The sequence below is a fragment of the Nycticebus coucang genome, chromosome 5 (genome assembly GCF_027406575.1).
Source record: "Nycticebus coucang isolate mNycCou1 chromosome 5, mNycCou1.pri, whole genome shotgun sequence".
Classification (NCBI taxonomy): Eukaryota; Metazoa; Chordata; class Mammalia; order Primates; family Lorisidae; genus Nycticebus; species Nycticebus coucang.
This window is the reverse complement of record NC_069784.1, coordinates 40,323,809-40,338,592: the sequence shown is the minus strand read 5'-3', so window position 1 is coordinate 40,338,592 and position 14,784 is coordinate 40,323,809. Positions and strand designations below refer to the sequence as shown.

The following is a 14,784-nucleotide window of genomic DNA, read 5'->3' as shown; positions in this document are numbered from 1 at the left end:
GAGAAATACAGTGAGACAGGATGTAGTTTCACCTTCTGTTAGACTAAGAATTCAGGAGGAAAAGAGGCAGAGCTTCCAGCCCCTGGGTCCAAGTACAGGGCTCAGGACCTTGCCAGCTCCATCACTAACAGGGATTTCCTCACCCTAGACACGTGGTGGCCTGGTAGGGTCAAATATTTGATACAAAGCAAATGGGACCAAATTTCAGGAACGTGAGTTGCAACCAGACGCTGCTAAGCAGTCTTAGCAACAGAGTCTCCCCATCCCACACCAGCTCACAGCCTCTTGCTGTGTCCAGCCCTTCTGAGCAGCAGAGCAGCACCCTCCCTGCCTAGGGCCCTGTGGCCTTGTGCTGCTTGTTCAAAGAGACCTTGAAATCCACTTTCTCCAAAAAGAAATGCCCTGGTGGGGGTTAGGAGGACAGCAGGGACATTCCTCCCCCACCTGAACACAGCCTGGGCCTTGCCTTCCTCTCCATGCAGGCAGGCCCTGGCAGAAAGCCACAGCAGAACAGCACGCGACACACCTTGACTCAGTTTGTGCTTTTATTCTGAAGCCAGCAGGGTGGTGCACGATTGCCTTCTTGGTCTGAAGCTCCTTTCAGTCCCTGCACTACTTCCTCCTGCCTCTTCTTGATCCCTCCGCAGCCTGGCAGAAGACTGCCCATCTCAAGGTCACTAAGCTGCTCTCAGGGCTGGTCCTTGGAAAGGGGCTCTCTAGGCACCTCCCCAGTTGCTCTCTAACATGTCACTATCACACTACATGTTAACGGGGAGCGGGGAGGGAACATCACTGATTAATGGTAAAGCGTCAGGAGGGGCCTTAGAGGAGTTGCAATTCTGGCCTAGTGGGCTGAGTGAAGGTCACAGGTCACAGGCTGGTTGAGAATAGAGCCTTCAGAAGTTGACTGACCTCCCTGGCTCCCCACACCTGCCTTGAGATGACTACCCACTAACATGTAGGAAGAGCTCTCCTTGGGCCTGCATGCTAATATTAAGGAATTAAAGGAAGGTGAACAAACCTTAGGTTGGTCCTTTGACTCTAAGCAATGCACCCAAGGAGTGTCTAATTCATGGAGAAAGGCATGTGCAGGGACAGGGGCAGAGGGCAGGGAGGAAATCAGGTCACCCAGAGAGTGGAGAGGGTGTCCTTTCTGCCATTTACAACCACCCAGGAAGCCTGAGCACAGAAGAGAACCAGGCAAGGCACCAAGCAGGGCCACAGCCCCACGCTGGGATGGGCTCAGGCCAGCCTGTGGGCCCTGTAGTGGTGGGAGGTGTGTGCGTGTGCCAAGCAGGAGGGAACAGAGAGGCCGAGTGGGTATCCTGAGACCAGGATCGCTCCTAAAAGTTGATGTTCTTCAAGTTCGTGGAGCAGCGGTACCTGCCGTCCAGGAACCTGGAGCACAGCAGATTGGGCAGGCAGGGACAGGTGTGGTGTTGACGTTTCCTGAAGAAGGGGACCTGGGGAGAGAAGTGAGGGACACCTTCACCAAAGAGAGTGGGCCTCCTGGCAAGGGCCTGGGTCAGCCCAGCCCTGGCAACTGTCTCACCTCCGCACCCTCCCCACCACCACCACCAAGCACAACAATAATAGCAATTAGAGATGTGGACACTGAAGCCCAGTGTAGCTAAGCAATGTGCCAAGGAGCCAGGATTTGGGGGGATTTTCTTTTTATTTTCTGAGACAGAGTCTTACTCTGTCACCCTGTGTAGAGTGCCATGTTGTCATCCTAGCTCACAGCAATCTCAAACTGTTGGGCTTGAACAATCCTACTTCTCTATTTTTAGTGCAGACAGGGTCTCACTCCTGCTCAGGTGGGTCTCAAACTCCTGAGCTCAAGCGATCTACCCACCTCAGCCTTCCAGGGTGCTAGGATTACACGTGTGAGCCACCGCACATGGCCAAGGAGCCAAGGTTTGAACACAGGCACTCTGGCTCTGGAAACCCAGCATGTGTGCACTCACATACCCAGAACACATGCACCTGCACACGAGCACCTGTACACACACACCTAGCATGTGTGAGGCTGTGCACCCAAACCCTACACACTTGCACTTGCACACACCCAGCACACGTGCCTCTGCACACACACCCAGTACACATGTACCTGCACACACTTGTGTAAACCCTGCACACATGCGCCTGCACACACACCCTGCACACGAGCACCTGTACACACACACCTAGCATGTGTGAGCCTGTGCACCCAAACCCTACACACTTGCACTTGCACACACCCAGCACACGTGCACTTGCACACACACCCAGTGCACATGTACCTGCACACACATGCGTAAACCCTGCACACATGCACCTGCACACACACCCTGCACACGTGCACCTGTACACACACCCACACCCTACACAGGCACTTGTACACATACACACAGCATGTGTGAGCCTGTGCACCCACACCCTGCACACATGCACTTGCACACACCCTGCACACGTGCACTTGTACACACCCAGCACACGTGCCCCTGCACACACACCCCGTACACATGTACCCACACACACATGCACAAACCCTGCACACATGTGCCTGCTCATGCACCCATACACAGTGATCAAATATGCTCAGCACCGTGGTGGGTGCCAGGCCCAGATGCAAACAGGGTGGCCACCATCTCTGCCCTCTGACTCTCGCCCCTGAGGAGTGCTGAACCACTGGGCTGTCTTCGAGGGAGTTTGAATGGGAGCATAGGTCCAGCGTTAGACTGCCTGGGTTCAAATCCTAGGCAGTGCCACTTCCCAGGTGTGTGACAATCAGCAAATTATTTAGCTTCTCTGTGCCTCAGGTGTATTAATATCTGTAAAATAGGTTAATAATAGCACCTACCACATATGGATGTAAAGAAGTTAAAATTGTATTTACAAAAAGCACTTACTAGAAGCGTGGCATCTAGGAAGCACTCGGCATTGGTTCTTATTTTCCCTGCTGTCCCCACCACGTGTGCAGCTGAACCCCTCACACGGGGGTGAGCAGGACTACAATGCCACCCGGCTTCCTTCATCACCCGCTCCCCCACCCTGGGAGGACGCTCTGAGCCCAGGGGGACACTGAGAGTGGAGGTGCAGGCAAGTTCCCAAAGAGCGGGGAAGCCCTGCCTCTACAAAGCCCTGTGGACCCTATTACATCCTCAGTGCTGGGAGCCGGCAGTCGGGGACAGGCGCAGGGCAGGAGCCCCATGCCCTGGGCACCTCCCTTGCCTCATTCTAGTCCTGACCAGTACAGGAGGCCATTTCGAAGGCCTTACTTAATGTTCTAGAAGAGAGCCAATGGAGCACCTGGCATTTGTCAGATTCCCGAGAGACTTCAGGGGTAATCATCCCACTCCCTCCCCTCAGGGGATACAGGAGGTACAGACCTGGCAAACTAACAGGTGAGGGCTAGGGACAGCTGGCCCTTCCCCTCCTTGTCTAGCAGCCTATGAGATTGGTAGCACTGCTCCACTTCAGGCTGCTCCCCAAAGCAAGGGAGCAGTGCCCAACATCGGTGAGATATGACTACAGTTGCCGTCAGAAAGCTGCACTTCCAGCCCCAGCGCTGCCTCATGGGGTGTGTCGTGAGCAAGTCACATGGCTTTGCTCTCCCTGAGTTTCCTCACCACTGCCCAGGGCTGCTGTGAGGATTGAGTCAGACCTGTGGTTCTCCAGCCTGTGCTAGATACATCTGGCCCTGGACTAATGTCAAATGTGTTACCTGCAGGGCACTAGGTAAGGCCCGTGGGGGAGGGGAGGAGGAGCAGCAGCTCCTCCATTGCCTGCTTCCTCTAGTCGGCATTTGGAGAGTGTGGCCACCCTCTCCTGCACAGTCCTCTGGAGCCAGCACAAGGCCCTGGGACCTCCCCTGGCTCCCCTGCACACATGTGCCTGTGCAGGGTCTGGGTGGTACCTTATGGCTGCCAGGGTGACACTGCTCTCCTTCCCGCCCCAGTGGGGTGCACATCCGCAGTCCTCTCAGCCACAAGCTGATGGCACAGCAAGTGCCTGCCCTGCACTGGACATCCCGCTCACAAGCCTGCAGGGGACAGAGAAAAGGGAACAGCCAGTTAGTACCACCCAAGAGAAAACAGAAGGGAAAAGTGTACCCAAAAAGCCCCCTTAGGATCAGGGAAGAGGATCCTGAGAGCAATCCCTGTGGGCCCCAGCCATATCACTCTGTTTCCCTCATGGGCAGGGAACTCAGGGCACAGCGGGCATCCAACCTGGATCTGAGAAGCCATCCAAGCTCCTCTGAGGCCACTTGGCAGGGAGACAGTCCTTTTCTGACAAGTCTGGGGGTTAGAAGTCATAGCTTTTCTAGGGCTAGAAGAGGCTTAGTGGATACTGGTAGAAATTAATTAATTAGAATTCTGGGACAAGAAGAGCCCCTGGTGGCCCCAAGCTGAGCGGCCTTGGGCCATCTTGATGTCCCCCACCTCACCCCAACAGCCCTCAGAGGCCCAGCCTCATCCAAGGTGCCAGCACCACAGGGACAGGTGCCTCTCCCCAGGGCTTCTCTGTTGACCTCCCTGACCTCTAGAGTGGATGAACCCTCTGGGCTGGGCTCCCAGAACAGGGGCTGAGAGGCCCTGCGTGGTTTCCAGAAGGTGCCATTTGTAACAAAGCCAGGGTTTTTCAGATCCCTGAACTGCTCCACACTCAAGTACAACCTGATGGAGCAGCATCCAAACTTTCCACTTCCAAGGAAGCTTTGTGGCTTTTCCAAGCTGGCAGTTGAGCCTGGATTTTGGTTCTCTTTTTTCTGATGGAAGTCTGGGGAACATCTTCAGGCTGCCCATGTGGGGTGTGTCAGGAAACTTCCAACCTGCTCAGCCCACGAGGAAAAGAGGTGTTACCAGGTCTGTCTGTCACCCGAAGGAGGAGCAGGTTGCAGTCACCAGGCAGTGCCAGTGTACAGCCCGACAGGGGCATGTCTCACCCCAGCCAGCCTCCTGAAAGCTCAAGGTTAAGGGGAAGTAGACCCCACTTGACTCTTCTTATGCCACAGCAGTGGGCATTTTTGCCCCACTTTGGGAGCTGAATCTGGGGACGGTCTCAGTCTGGAAAGCAGAGAAGTATAGAGATGGTAGAAGCCTGCTGCTGAGGGTCAGATGTGGGGCACCCGCAGGACCTGGAGAGCAGCGGGGAATGAGAGCACATGTAGTGAGAATAAGATGGAGTCAGTCAGGCTAGAGCAGAGACGACACAGCTGGGCTGGCCCGTTCAGGTCCTCCATGCCTTCGCCTCAAATCTTCCATCCTTGTTGTTTTGTAAATTTGTCTTTAACCTAAAAGCGTATATCTTAAGTAGTTTAGTGCAATTGATTTAGGAGATTAACTTTTGAATTGAAATGTTATATGGGTCATGGGTTATGGCGATTACTGCTATTCAAGAGAAGTATTAATTACTATTGTTTGAGATAAGGGTTAGTACAGTTCTTGTTTTGGGGGGGAGGTTTGCAGTTTTTGGCTGGAGCTGGGTTTGAACCCGCCAACTCTGGCATATGGGACCAGCACCCTACTCCTTTGAGCCACAAGCGCTGCCCTTTTTTTTATTTATTTTTAGAGACAGAGTCTACTTTGTCACCCTCAGTAGAGTGCTGTGACGTCACAGTTCACAGCAACCTTCAACTCTTGGGCTTAGGTAATTCTCTTGCCTCAGCCTCCCAAGTAGCTGGGACTACAGGTGCCCGCCACAACGCCCGGCTATTTTTTTTGTTGTTGTTGCAGTTTGGCTGGGGCTGTGTTTGAACCCACCGCCCTCGGTATATGGGGCCAGCGTCCTACTCACTGAGCCACAGGCACCGCCCCAGTTCTTGGTTTTAACTTTTATGTATAAAACTGTGATTTTGGAAATGGAAGAACAGAACAGTCTTGGAGAGGCTACTCTCCCTGTTCTACAGAATTGCTGGCCTTCAGACAAAGTTTGGTGGACCTAACTGCATCTCTGGCCAACAGTGACAGGCAGCCGGACCCTGTTTGTCCAGAAACAGTATGGTGAATGGAGGGATGCTGGAGGTTTCTGGCCTCCCCTCAACGCTCTGTTCTAATGCTCAGCTGATCTGGTTCATGTGTTTCCTATTACGTGAGGAAAGGCGCTCTCTTTGCTTTTCCCACCGCTCTCAGGCAGGCAGGCTGGGCCAGCTGTTGGAGCTGTGAACCTGAGCATCCAAGCCAACCACGCTGCTCCTGGCCCTCACTGGGCTACCCGCAGCTCCCCTCCCTTGTTCTTACCTTCCCAGATCTTCAGCCTCCAGGGGGCTGCATTCACCAGGTACAATTCTGCCTGTACAATTTTATTTATGCTTTGAGTCTCAAAAGCATTGATTTGCCTTTAATATTTCTTCTTTAGAACTCAATCTTTCTCGTTTCAAAAGGAAAAGAAGCTGGGCATGGTGACTTATGCCTGTAATCCCAGCTGCACTGGAGGCTTGAACCCCGGAGTTCAAGACTGGCCTGGGCAATGTAACAATGGGAAAGGGAGGGGAAGGAGGGGGGGGAAGTTTGTCTTTCTTTTCCTTTCTGTGAACAGTAAAACTAATACAATTCCAGGGATTGTTTATCATTTCTCTACATTTCCATTCTCTGTGCAAAAGTTGAAGGAGGTTGAAATAAAAGTTAAGTTCTCCTTTTTTTTTCCTACTGGCTTTTATATGCAAAGGTCTCATGTTTAAAAAAAAAAATACTCTCTTTTAATAAGAATGGTCCTGCCACAACATCTCAGAAAACCATGATCTCAGTGTTTTGAACACTAAAATGTACGATACCTGTGTGCTGAACCTCTGCTGTAAGACTGGATTTCTACTTGTTATCTGGACATTTGCTTTGGGGTACATTCAGCCATATGCTGGTGTCACTCATATTCCCCTCAGAACTAACAGGGCACAAAGTGAAAGAATCCTTTTGTAAGACTGGGGAAAGCAGAGATTAGGCTTATGCAACAGAAAGCAATAAGCTTACCGCTTTTAACTAAGCTTCCTGCCTTTAATTAAGTCAACATGCTATGTCAGTTGAAATTGACATATGAAGCAGACCATATATGAAAGCCAAAATTTACCCAAAAGATAAATTAGGGTATGCCAGTCCACTTTATAAAGGAATTCCTTATCACACAATAGGAATCTTCATTTTACCAAAAGACTAAACTTCAAAATCTTCAATGTTCTCCTAATGCATTTAAAACAAGATTTGATTTACACACAGTTTCTCAAAAGCAGGTGTGTTTAGTAGAGTGAGATCTAACTAATCTGGAAATCACACACGATCCTGCAATCTCTCTCTGAAGTGAGCTCTGATGGCTAATTCCCCATTCCCTTTGGTTTTGATGTGTTGAGCCAAGAAAGCCGTCTGCACGTTCCTGGGTTCACCTCCCCTGCAGACCCTGACATCTTCCCCAAACCCAGGATGTAGAGAATGTTAGACAACTTACCCCTGTGATCACAGCACAGTCAGACACAGTTACTAGGAGGAGCATGATCGAGACCCGCACGGCACCTCTCATGGTCACCTGGGTGAAGGCAAAGCACTGCACAGTCCGATGCCTCTCGCGTCCCCCTGCTCAGCCCTGCGCCTGGCAGGCTGGAGGCCAGGCTCTCCAGTACCCCTACCTCCTCCCAGATGCCTACAGTCAGGATCCAGGACTGCCTGAGGATGCCTAGTCTCTGCTCTTCCCTTCCCCAGCACCAATGTTATTCAGATGATCTCAGAGGCGAAGATGAGACCTGAATCCCTAACAGCATCAAATCACCATCAAAACCAATAAAAATGGATACTTCAGGGGGCTTTGACAGTTGCTCTAACTCTCCCAAGAACACAGTGATTCAGACCATTATGTGCGTTTCACTCGATGTTCTTTTCTGCCTCTGGGCAGCCTTCAGATCCTGCTTGGGGTGGAGGTGGGGATACTTTGGTAATGAATTAAGAGATTTGCAATATCACCATTTATTCTTCCCTTCCAACCATACAAAGTACAAGAACCTCACACTCAAGCCAACAAAAATTACCTGAGGATTTACCATGGGCTCAACACAGAGATAGCAGAGAAGACACAAGAGGATAAAGTGGCATCCCTGGTGCTCTAAAAGGTTAAAATTCCAATGAGGAAACAAGAAACAGTAAGGAAGAAAAGACCAGGCTTGTGGAGTTGAGTTCCCTGGTGGCACCAGGGACTTTAACCTTTCTAAGTAATGCTGGAACACTCCTTTGCCTGAGGCCACTCAGGAGTTTGAGAATAGTCTGAGCAAAACAAGACCCCATCTCTACTAAAAATAGAAAAATCGAGCTGGGTGTTGTGGCGGGCACCTATAGTCCCAGCTACTCAGGAGGCTGAGGCAGGAGGATTTCTTGAGCCCAGGAGTTTGAGGTTGCTGTGAGCTAGGCTGAGGCCATGGCATTGTATCTTGGACAACAGAGTGAGATGCTGGCTCAAAAAACAAAAAAAAAACTGGTAACAATAACTGAGAACATTTTATTTTTCTTGAATGTTAGAGCTGGAGGAAAAAGCCAGATCAATTACAGGAGGCTGAGGGATAAACAGACACTTGGTGGAAATCCCAGCCACGACTCAGGGGAGCTTCAGGGATAAGCAGCCCTGGTTCTGTATTCAATAACTAATCAAACCGACATTCACGAGTGCCTTCTACACATCAGGACTGGAACTCGTGGTTCTTGAGTCTAATTTCTCTCTGGAACTCAGCGTGCTCCTGTTCCTGTGAACAGGTGGATGTCAATGGTACCCGATGCGTTTTAGCCATGGTTAAGGCTACTTTTTTGGCTGACAGATGTAATGTGGAAAAGGACAGTGGGGAGAAGAGGAACACCCTGAAAGAAGCAAGCAGGATATGGAGGAGACAGAGGAGGGAAGTTGGAGGTGACATGAACTGGGAAATGAGGGGTAATAACTGGGGAAGAAGGGTGAAAGTGCTAAACATGTACTCAGTTCCCTTGAGGGAGGAAAAAGCTAGTAGAGAGGATGTGGGGGAGAAACCTCTCCCAGACTCCTACACATCTGCAGAGAGAACAGCGCAGGGGGGCAGGCGGGCGGGGGGCGGCGGGCAACAGGTTGGTGAGTGTCTGTGTAAGAGGGTCACTTGCAGGTCAGACCTTGTAACTCAGGCCTGGCCCCTATTTCTCTGCTTTAATCACCATTTTCCAGGACTGTTTATACAGACACATGTAGCAAGGGCCACCTTCAAAGCCTACCTTGAAAAGCCCTTCAGAATGAAAGGCTACTTTCTCATGGAGGTCTAACCCAGATCATTCCTGACCTGGCACAGTCCTATGAGGTCATTTACCTTCATCCAGGGAAAAAGTGTGACCCAGGTGTGGAGTCAGGTTCTGAGGTTCCTTCTAGCTCCACCTTGGGGTTATGTTCATTATTCTGTGATGTCCAGGGGACTTCACTGCTCCTGCCTTCATGGACTATCTGTGTTAATATTTGAGCACATGTTTCAAAATGTGCTCACTTTATTATTGATTCCTTGCTAATGATTAAATGAGACTTGACTCTGACTCACCTCATAGAGATGAAGAAAGAAATAGAACTAAGGAAACCCAAGCATCCAGACCATTTCCTAACCAGTCACAGCCCTCTGGAGAGTTCAGGAATAGAAGTCAGAGAATCCACAAATTTAGATAGGGAGATAAATTATATCCTTATTTTCACTAATTTCTAACTGAATTTTGAACATTTTCTTTTAACTGTAGATTACAAACTACAAATGTATTAATAGTACCTGTAGCTTTGTCACTAGGAGAAATCACAGGTTTTAATATCATAGTACTGCCAGGCGATGTGGCTCGCACCTGTAACCCCAACACTCTGGGAGGCCGAGGCGGGTGGATTGCCTGAGCCAGAGCGAGATCTCATCTCTAAAAATAGCCGGTCATTGTGGCCAGCACCTATAGTCCCAGCTACTTGGGAGTCTGAGGCAAGAGAATCGCTTGAGCCCAAGAGTTTGAGGTTGCTGTGAGCTGTGACACCACGGTTCTCTACCAAGGGTGACAAAGTGAGACTCTGTCTCAAAAAAATAATTATTATTATTACTGTATCATATTACTATTGCTGGAAAAAAGCTCAAAGTAGCCGTTTCTGAAACAACTCAGTGTACATTGAAATCATGGTAGCTATGGGCCCATTGCTATATTATGTCACTCTATGCACTAATAAAGAAGCACAGGTATCACAAAAACTTGTTTTTAATATTAAAAAATATATTTTAATAACTGCATTTCCTTTGTAACTACATATCCTTTGTAACTTTGCATAGTTTAATTTATGCATTTAAGAACATTATGCTCAGGAGGAATCATAGGTTTCAAAGGAATCCACAGGACAAAAATAGCTCAGAACTCCTGAGGTGGACCATGGAGATGTAAAGAAAAGGAAAAAGATTTGATTTCGTACAGCACAGGATCATAAACTCAGGCTAGCAGAAAGAAAGGACCTTACACTGGACAAATCTGAGGAGAAATTGTCCCCCAGAAAAGCAAAGAAGAAGTAGCAGCAGCAAACTAGAACAAGAAGGAGGGTGCGGTGTCAAGGTCCAGACAGAATGACAGGAACGCGCAGAGCAGGGCAGCGTCTGAGTCGGCACGTGCTGCTGTAACATAATACCTTAGATTGTTCTGGCAATCTTGGGAGGCCAAGGCAGGAGGATTTCTTGAGCTCAGGAATTCAAGACCAGCCTGAGCAAGAGAAAGACCCCATCTCTAAAAAAAAAAAATAGCTGGGAGGTGTGCACCTGAAGTCCCAGCTACTTGGGAGGCTGAGGCAAGAGACTCTCTTGAGCCCAAGGGTTTGAGGTTGCTGTGAGCTATGACACCAGGACACTCTACCCAGGGCCACAGCTTGAGACTCTGTCTCAGAAAAAAAAAAGTAGCTGGGCATTGTGTTGAAGCGTGTAGTCCCAGCTACTCGGGAAGCTGAGCAAGGAGGATCACTTGAGCCCAGGAGTTTGAGGTTGCCTTGAGCTAGGCTGATACCACGGCAGTCCATCCTGGTGACACAGTGAGATTCTGCTCACAAAAAGAAAAAAATAAGCCGTTAGACTGGATAATTTATAAAAAAGAGAAATGAATTGCTCTGGAGACTGGAAGTCCACCCTCAAGGAGTCTGATTCAATGTCAGAGGAAGGCTCATTCTCTGCTTCGTAGACGAGCCTGGTAGCTGTGGCCTCCCACGGTGAGGGGGAAAGGGAGCTCCCAACACCTCTTTTATAAGAACACTAATCCATTTCTGAGGGCTGCCCCTCATGGTCTCATCACCTCACCAAAGGCCCCACCTCTTACTACTAACACACTGGGAATTAGTTTCAACATACAAACTCTGGGGAGACACACTCATGAAGGGTATAACCACACTGAGGAATCACAGGGCAAATCAGCTCCTAATCTAGGTCCAGGCAGATTCCAATCATATCTCTGCGTTTCCCTAACCCATATATGACTTACACTCCCATACGCCCTCCTCTCCAGAACTTTTTGGATTTTATTATTTTTTATTTTATTTACCTATTTATTTATTTGAGACAGGGTCTCACTCTGTCATCCAGGCTAAAGTGCCATAGTATCATAGCTCACAGCAATCTCAAACTCTCAGATTTGAGTAATCTTCTTGCCTCAGCCTTCAGAGTAGTTGTGACTACAGGCATCTACCACAGTGCCTGGCTGGTTTTTCTATTTTTAGCAGAGATGGAGTTTCAGGGTCTCCCTTTGCTCAGGCTGATCTCAAACTCCTAAAATCAGGCAATCCACCTGCCTGGGCCTTCCAGAGCGCTAGGATTTAAAGGTGTGAGCCACTGGACCAGGCCAACTCTTTGGATTTTAAAACACCAAAAACTGGGAGGCTCCCAGTAGGCCTTGAAACTGGAGTCCTTATCCAAGTTACTGTGATCCCAATAGGGTTTCAAATAATTGCAAGCCAATTTACACCACAATCAGAAGACGTAATTAAAGAGAAGACACCATTATAATAAAGTCAGAGAATATCGAACACCTAAGGGTAGGCACCCTGCCACCCTGGCACCTTCCTACCCAGGCCAGTCGGCCAGGCCGTCCCTCAGGCAGCAGTGACTCCCCAGCCTGTGACTGCAGCAGGCTCCTCGCCCATCATCCACACCTATCCCTCTTCTTCCCTCACGGTAGGTTTCCAGAAGGAGAACTCGGCATTTTCTCTTCTCCCATCCTCTCCCAGCCTACTCCAGTCTCACGCCCACTCCCATCACACAATGGCACTGCTCGCCCCAAGTCACCCTTACCCTAAATGCCATACACAAGGCGTCCTCTCCCATCCTCCTCTCACTTGCCCTTTGCACCTTTTGGCACAGGCCAAGTTTTGCCTAAACTCCTCTCCTTCTTTCCATGACATTATTTTTTCTCGGTCCTCCCCCTTTCAGTCTCCTTCTACTTCTCCGCTTCTTGCCATCCCTTCAGTGAGGTTGTTCAGCTGTTTACACACTTGAGCTCCTCCCACCCTCCACACCCACTCCAAGTAAACCTCACAGCCACCTAAATGTTCATGATCTCACACCTGTGTCCCTTGAGCTCCTGGTGATGTCCAAAAGCCCCTTGGACATCACCACATCAACACCCCACGGCCCCTCAAATTCAACTTGCCCTGGTTCCCTGGCACCCCCTTTTCACCCTCACCCTAAACTCACTGCTGATTATTCAGGGTTCTTATAAGAGTTATAAATAACAGATTAGCCTGGAGGGCTTGGGCAGAAAGGGAAGTTAATGAAGACTGTTAAGTAGCTCATTGAATTGTCATGTGTCTTGAGAAACAGGATGGAGCTGTGTGTCTAAGAACAATGCCCAGAACCACGCGACAGAATTGCCTAACGAGGAAAGCTCCTCCGAAAGCAAGATCTTCTGCTGACGTCCAAGCTCCCGTGAAGCTCCTTTCCTCAAGCTGTTCTGTGCCTGTGGATGAACACCATGGCTCTCTGACTGCAGAGTCCAGCACTCCCACTGGGAAATAACTGTCTCACCCCTAGACACAGAGAGAGTGTTCAAAGATCTCAGGCCGCTACGAATCGTGGCTGCCCACCACCACATCCTTCCAGCTCAGTTGGCAGCACTGCAATACACTCAGTAGCCGAACCTGAGGATTTCCCTGCCTCCACTGAGCAGGGACCCACCCTGCTTGGAGCCACCCTGGACTTCAAATTCATCTGTCCTTCTCTATCTGCACCACTGCTGCCACTTCCAGTCCGTAGCACTGACTCCTCCTCCATCTTCTGCTCAACCCAGAGACCTGCCTTTCCCCTGTTGGAGATCAAAAGTCTCCCAGGGGCTCGGCGCCTGTGGCTCAAGCAGCTGGGGCGCCAGGCACATACACCTGAGCTGGCAGGTTCGAATCCAGCCCGGGCCCACCAAACAGCAATGATGGCTGCAACCAAAAAACGGCTGGGCATTGTGGCGGGTGCCTGTGGTCCCCGCTGCTTGGGAGGCTGAGGCAGGAGAGTCACTTGAGCCCAGGAGTTGGAGGTTGCTGAACAAAAAAGAAAAAAAAAAAAGTCTCCCAGGGGTTCTCAGTGTCCTCAGGATCAAGCCCAAACCCTATAGCCTGGGTTCATCTCCCCTAGTCCCCAACCTCATGCACTCTCCTTTCCAGCAACACAAAAATACTCACAGCCCCACACTGGCTGATCCTGCAACCCTCCACACCTGCCCACACACCAGTGCCTGGCTCTCTTGTCTGCAGGGTACAGGCCCACACATCTACCCTGGTCCAGACAATTACTGACAGTGTGAACTTGGACAAGTTATCTCATCTCTCAGTTTTCTCATCTAGGAAAGGACACGAAGGCCCTCACCCTAGGTGTGTTATGGGAAACCCATGACGTAACTCTGCAGAGAGGTTAGACAGTGTTGTGGGGTGAACAGTGGCCGTGAAAAGATTTGTTGGACTGTCTACCCCAGTCCAACCTGTCAATATGAACTTATTTGGGAATAAGGGTCTTTGCAGATATAATTAAACGAAGGACCTTGACATGAGATCATCCTATATTTTCCCATCAGCCCCCAAATTCAATGGCAGTGTTCTTAGAAGAAGAGAAGGCTATGTATGGACGGGGGCAGAGAGGGGAGTGACGTGGTAAAAGACACAGGAAGGTACCAAGAGCTGGAGAGGCGAGGGAAGATGCTCCCTAGAGACTTCAGAGGGAATGTGGCCCTGATGATACCCTTTTTTTATTCACACTTCTGGCCTCTAAAGCTGTAAGAAAAGTAATTTCTGTTGTTCTAAGCCACTGAGTTTGTGGCAACTTGTCATGGCAGTGCTAGGAAGCTTGTATAGACACTCAAAGCGTGTCTGGCACCTCCTCCTGCCTGCCCCATCCTTCCATCTAGGCTGCTGCCAGACTGGGGACCAGACAAACCAGACCCTGGCCAGCCAACACTACATTAAAACCCTTTCTTTTAAAGTAATAACTACAGGATGGAGAAAGACCATTTTGGTGCTCTCATGTAACAGGTGCAACGCAGGAGTACATGGCTCCCCTCCTGGGTGAAGGGGTTCAACTACAACTTGGACTTTTACCTAGAAACACATTGTAACCTAATCATTTGTATCCAAAATTTAAAGATAATAATAATAAAATAAAAATAGGTCTACGTTTCTGGGGGGAAAAAAGTGAGAAGTTTTCGCCAAGGAGCAAGTTGAGGGGAATAGCAATTGTCCCTCTCTCATTCCAGGAAGGGAACTGGCTTCCAAGATGTTCCAGCATGACTGGAAGACCCACGGGACCATAAACAAACAGCCACTCACTCCACATCCCTCAGCCTCTCTGCCCAG

General features: G+C 49.7%; 1 protein-coding gene across 1 annotated transcript; it reads right to left on the bottom strand.

The window, feature by feature from the left end:
- Positions 1-545: 545 nt before the first annotated feature.
- Positions 546-9,393, bottom strand: PROK1 (prokineticin 1). Its single transcript, XM_053591944.1, has 4 exons — positions 9,281-9,393; positions 7,417-7,494; positions 3,899-4,024; positions 546-1,463 (listed from the first exon to the last, which is right to left on the bottom strand). Exons 1-4 carry the CDS (start codon positions 9,284-9,286, stop codon positions 1,344-1,346), a joined length of 330 nt encoding a protein of 109 aa, XP_053447919.1. The 5' UTR covers positions 9,287-9,393; the 3' UTR covers positions 546-1,343.
- Between the last annotated feature and the right edge of the window lie 5,391 nt (positions 9,394-14,784).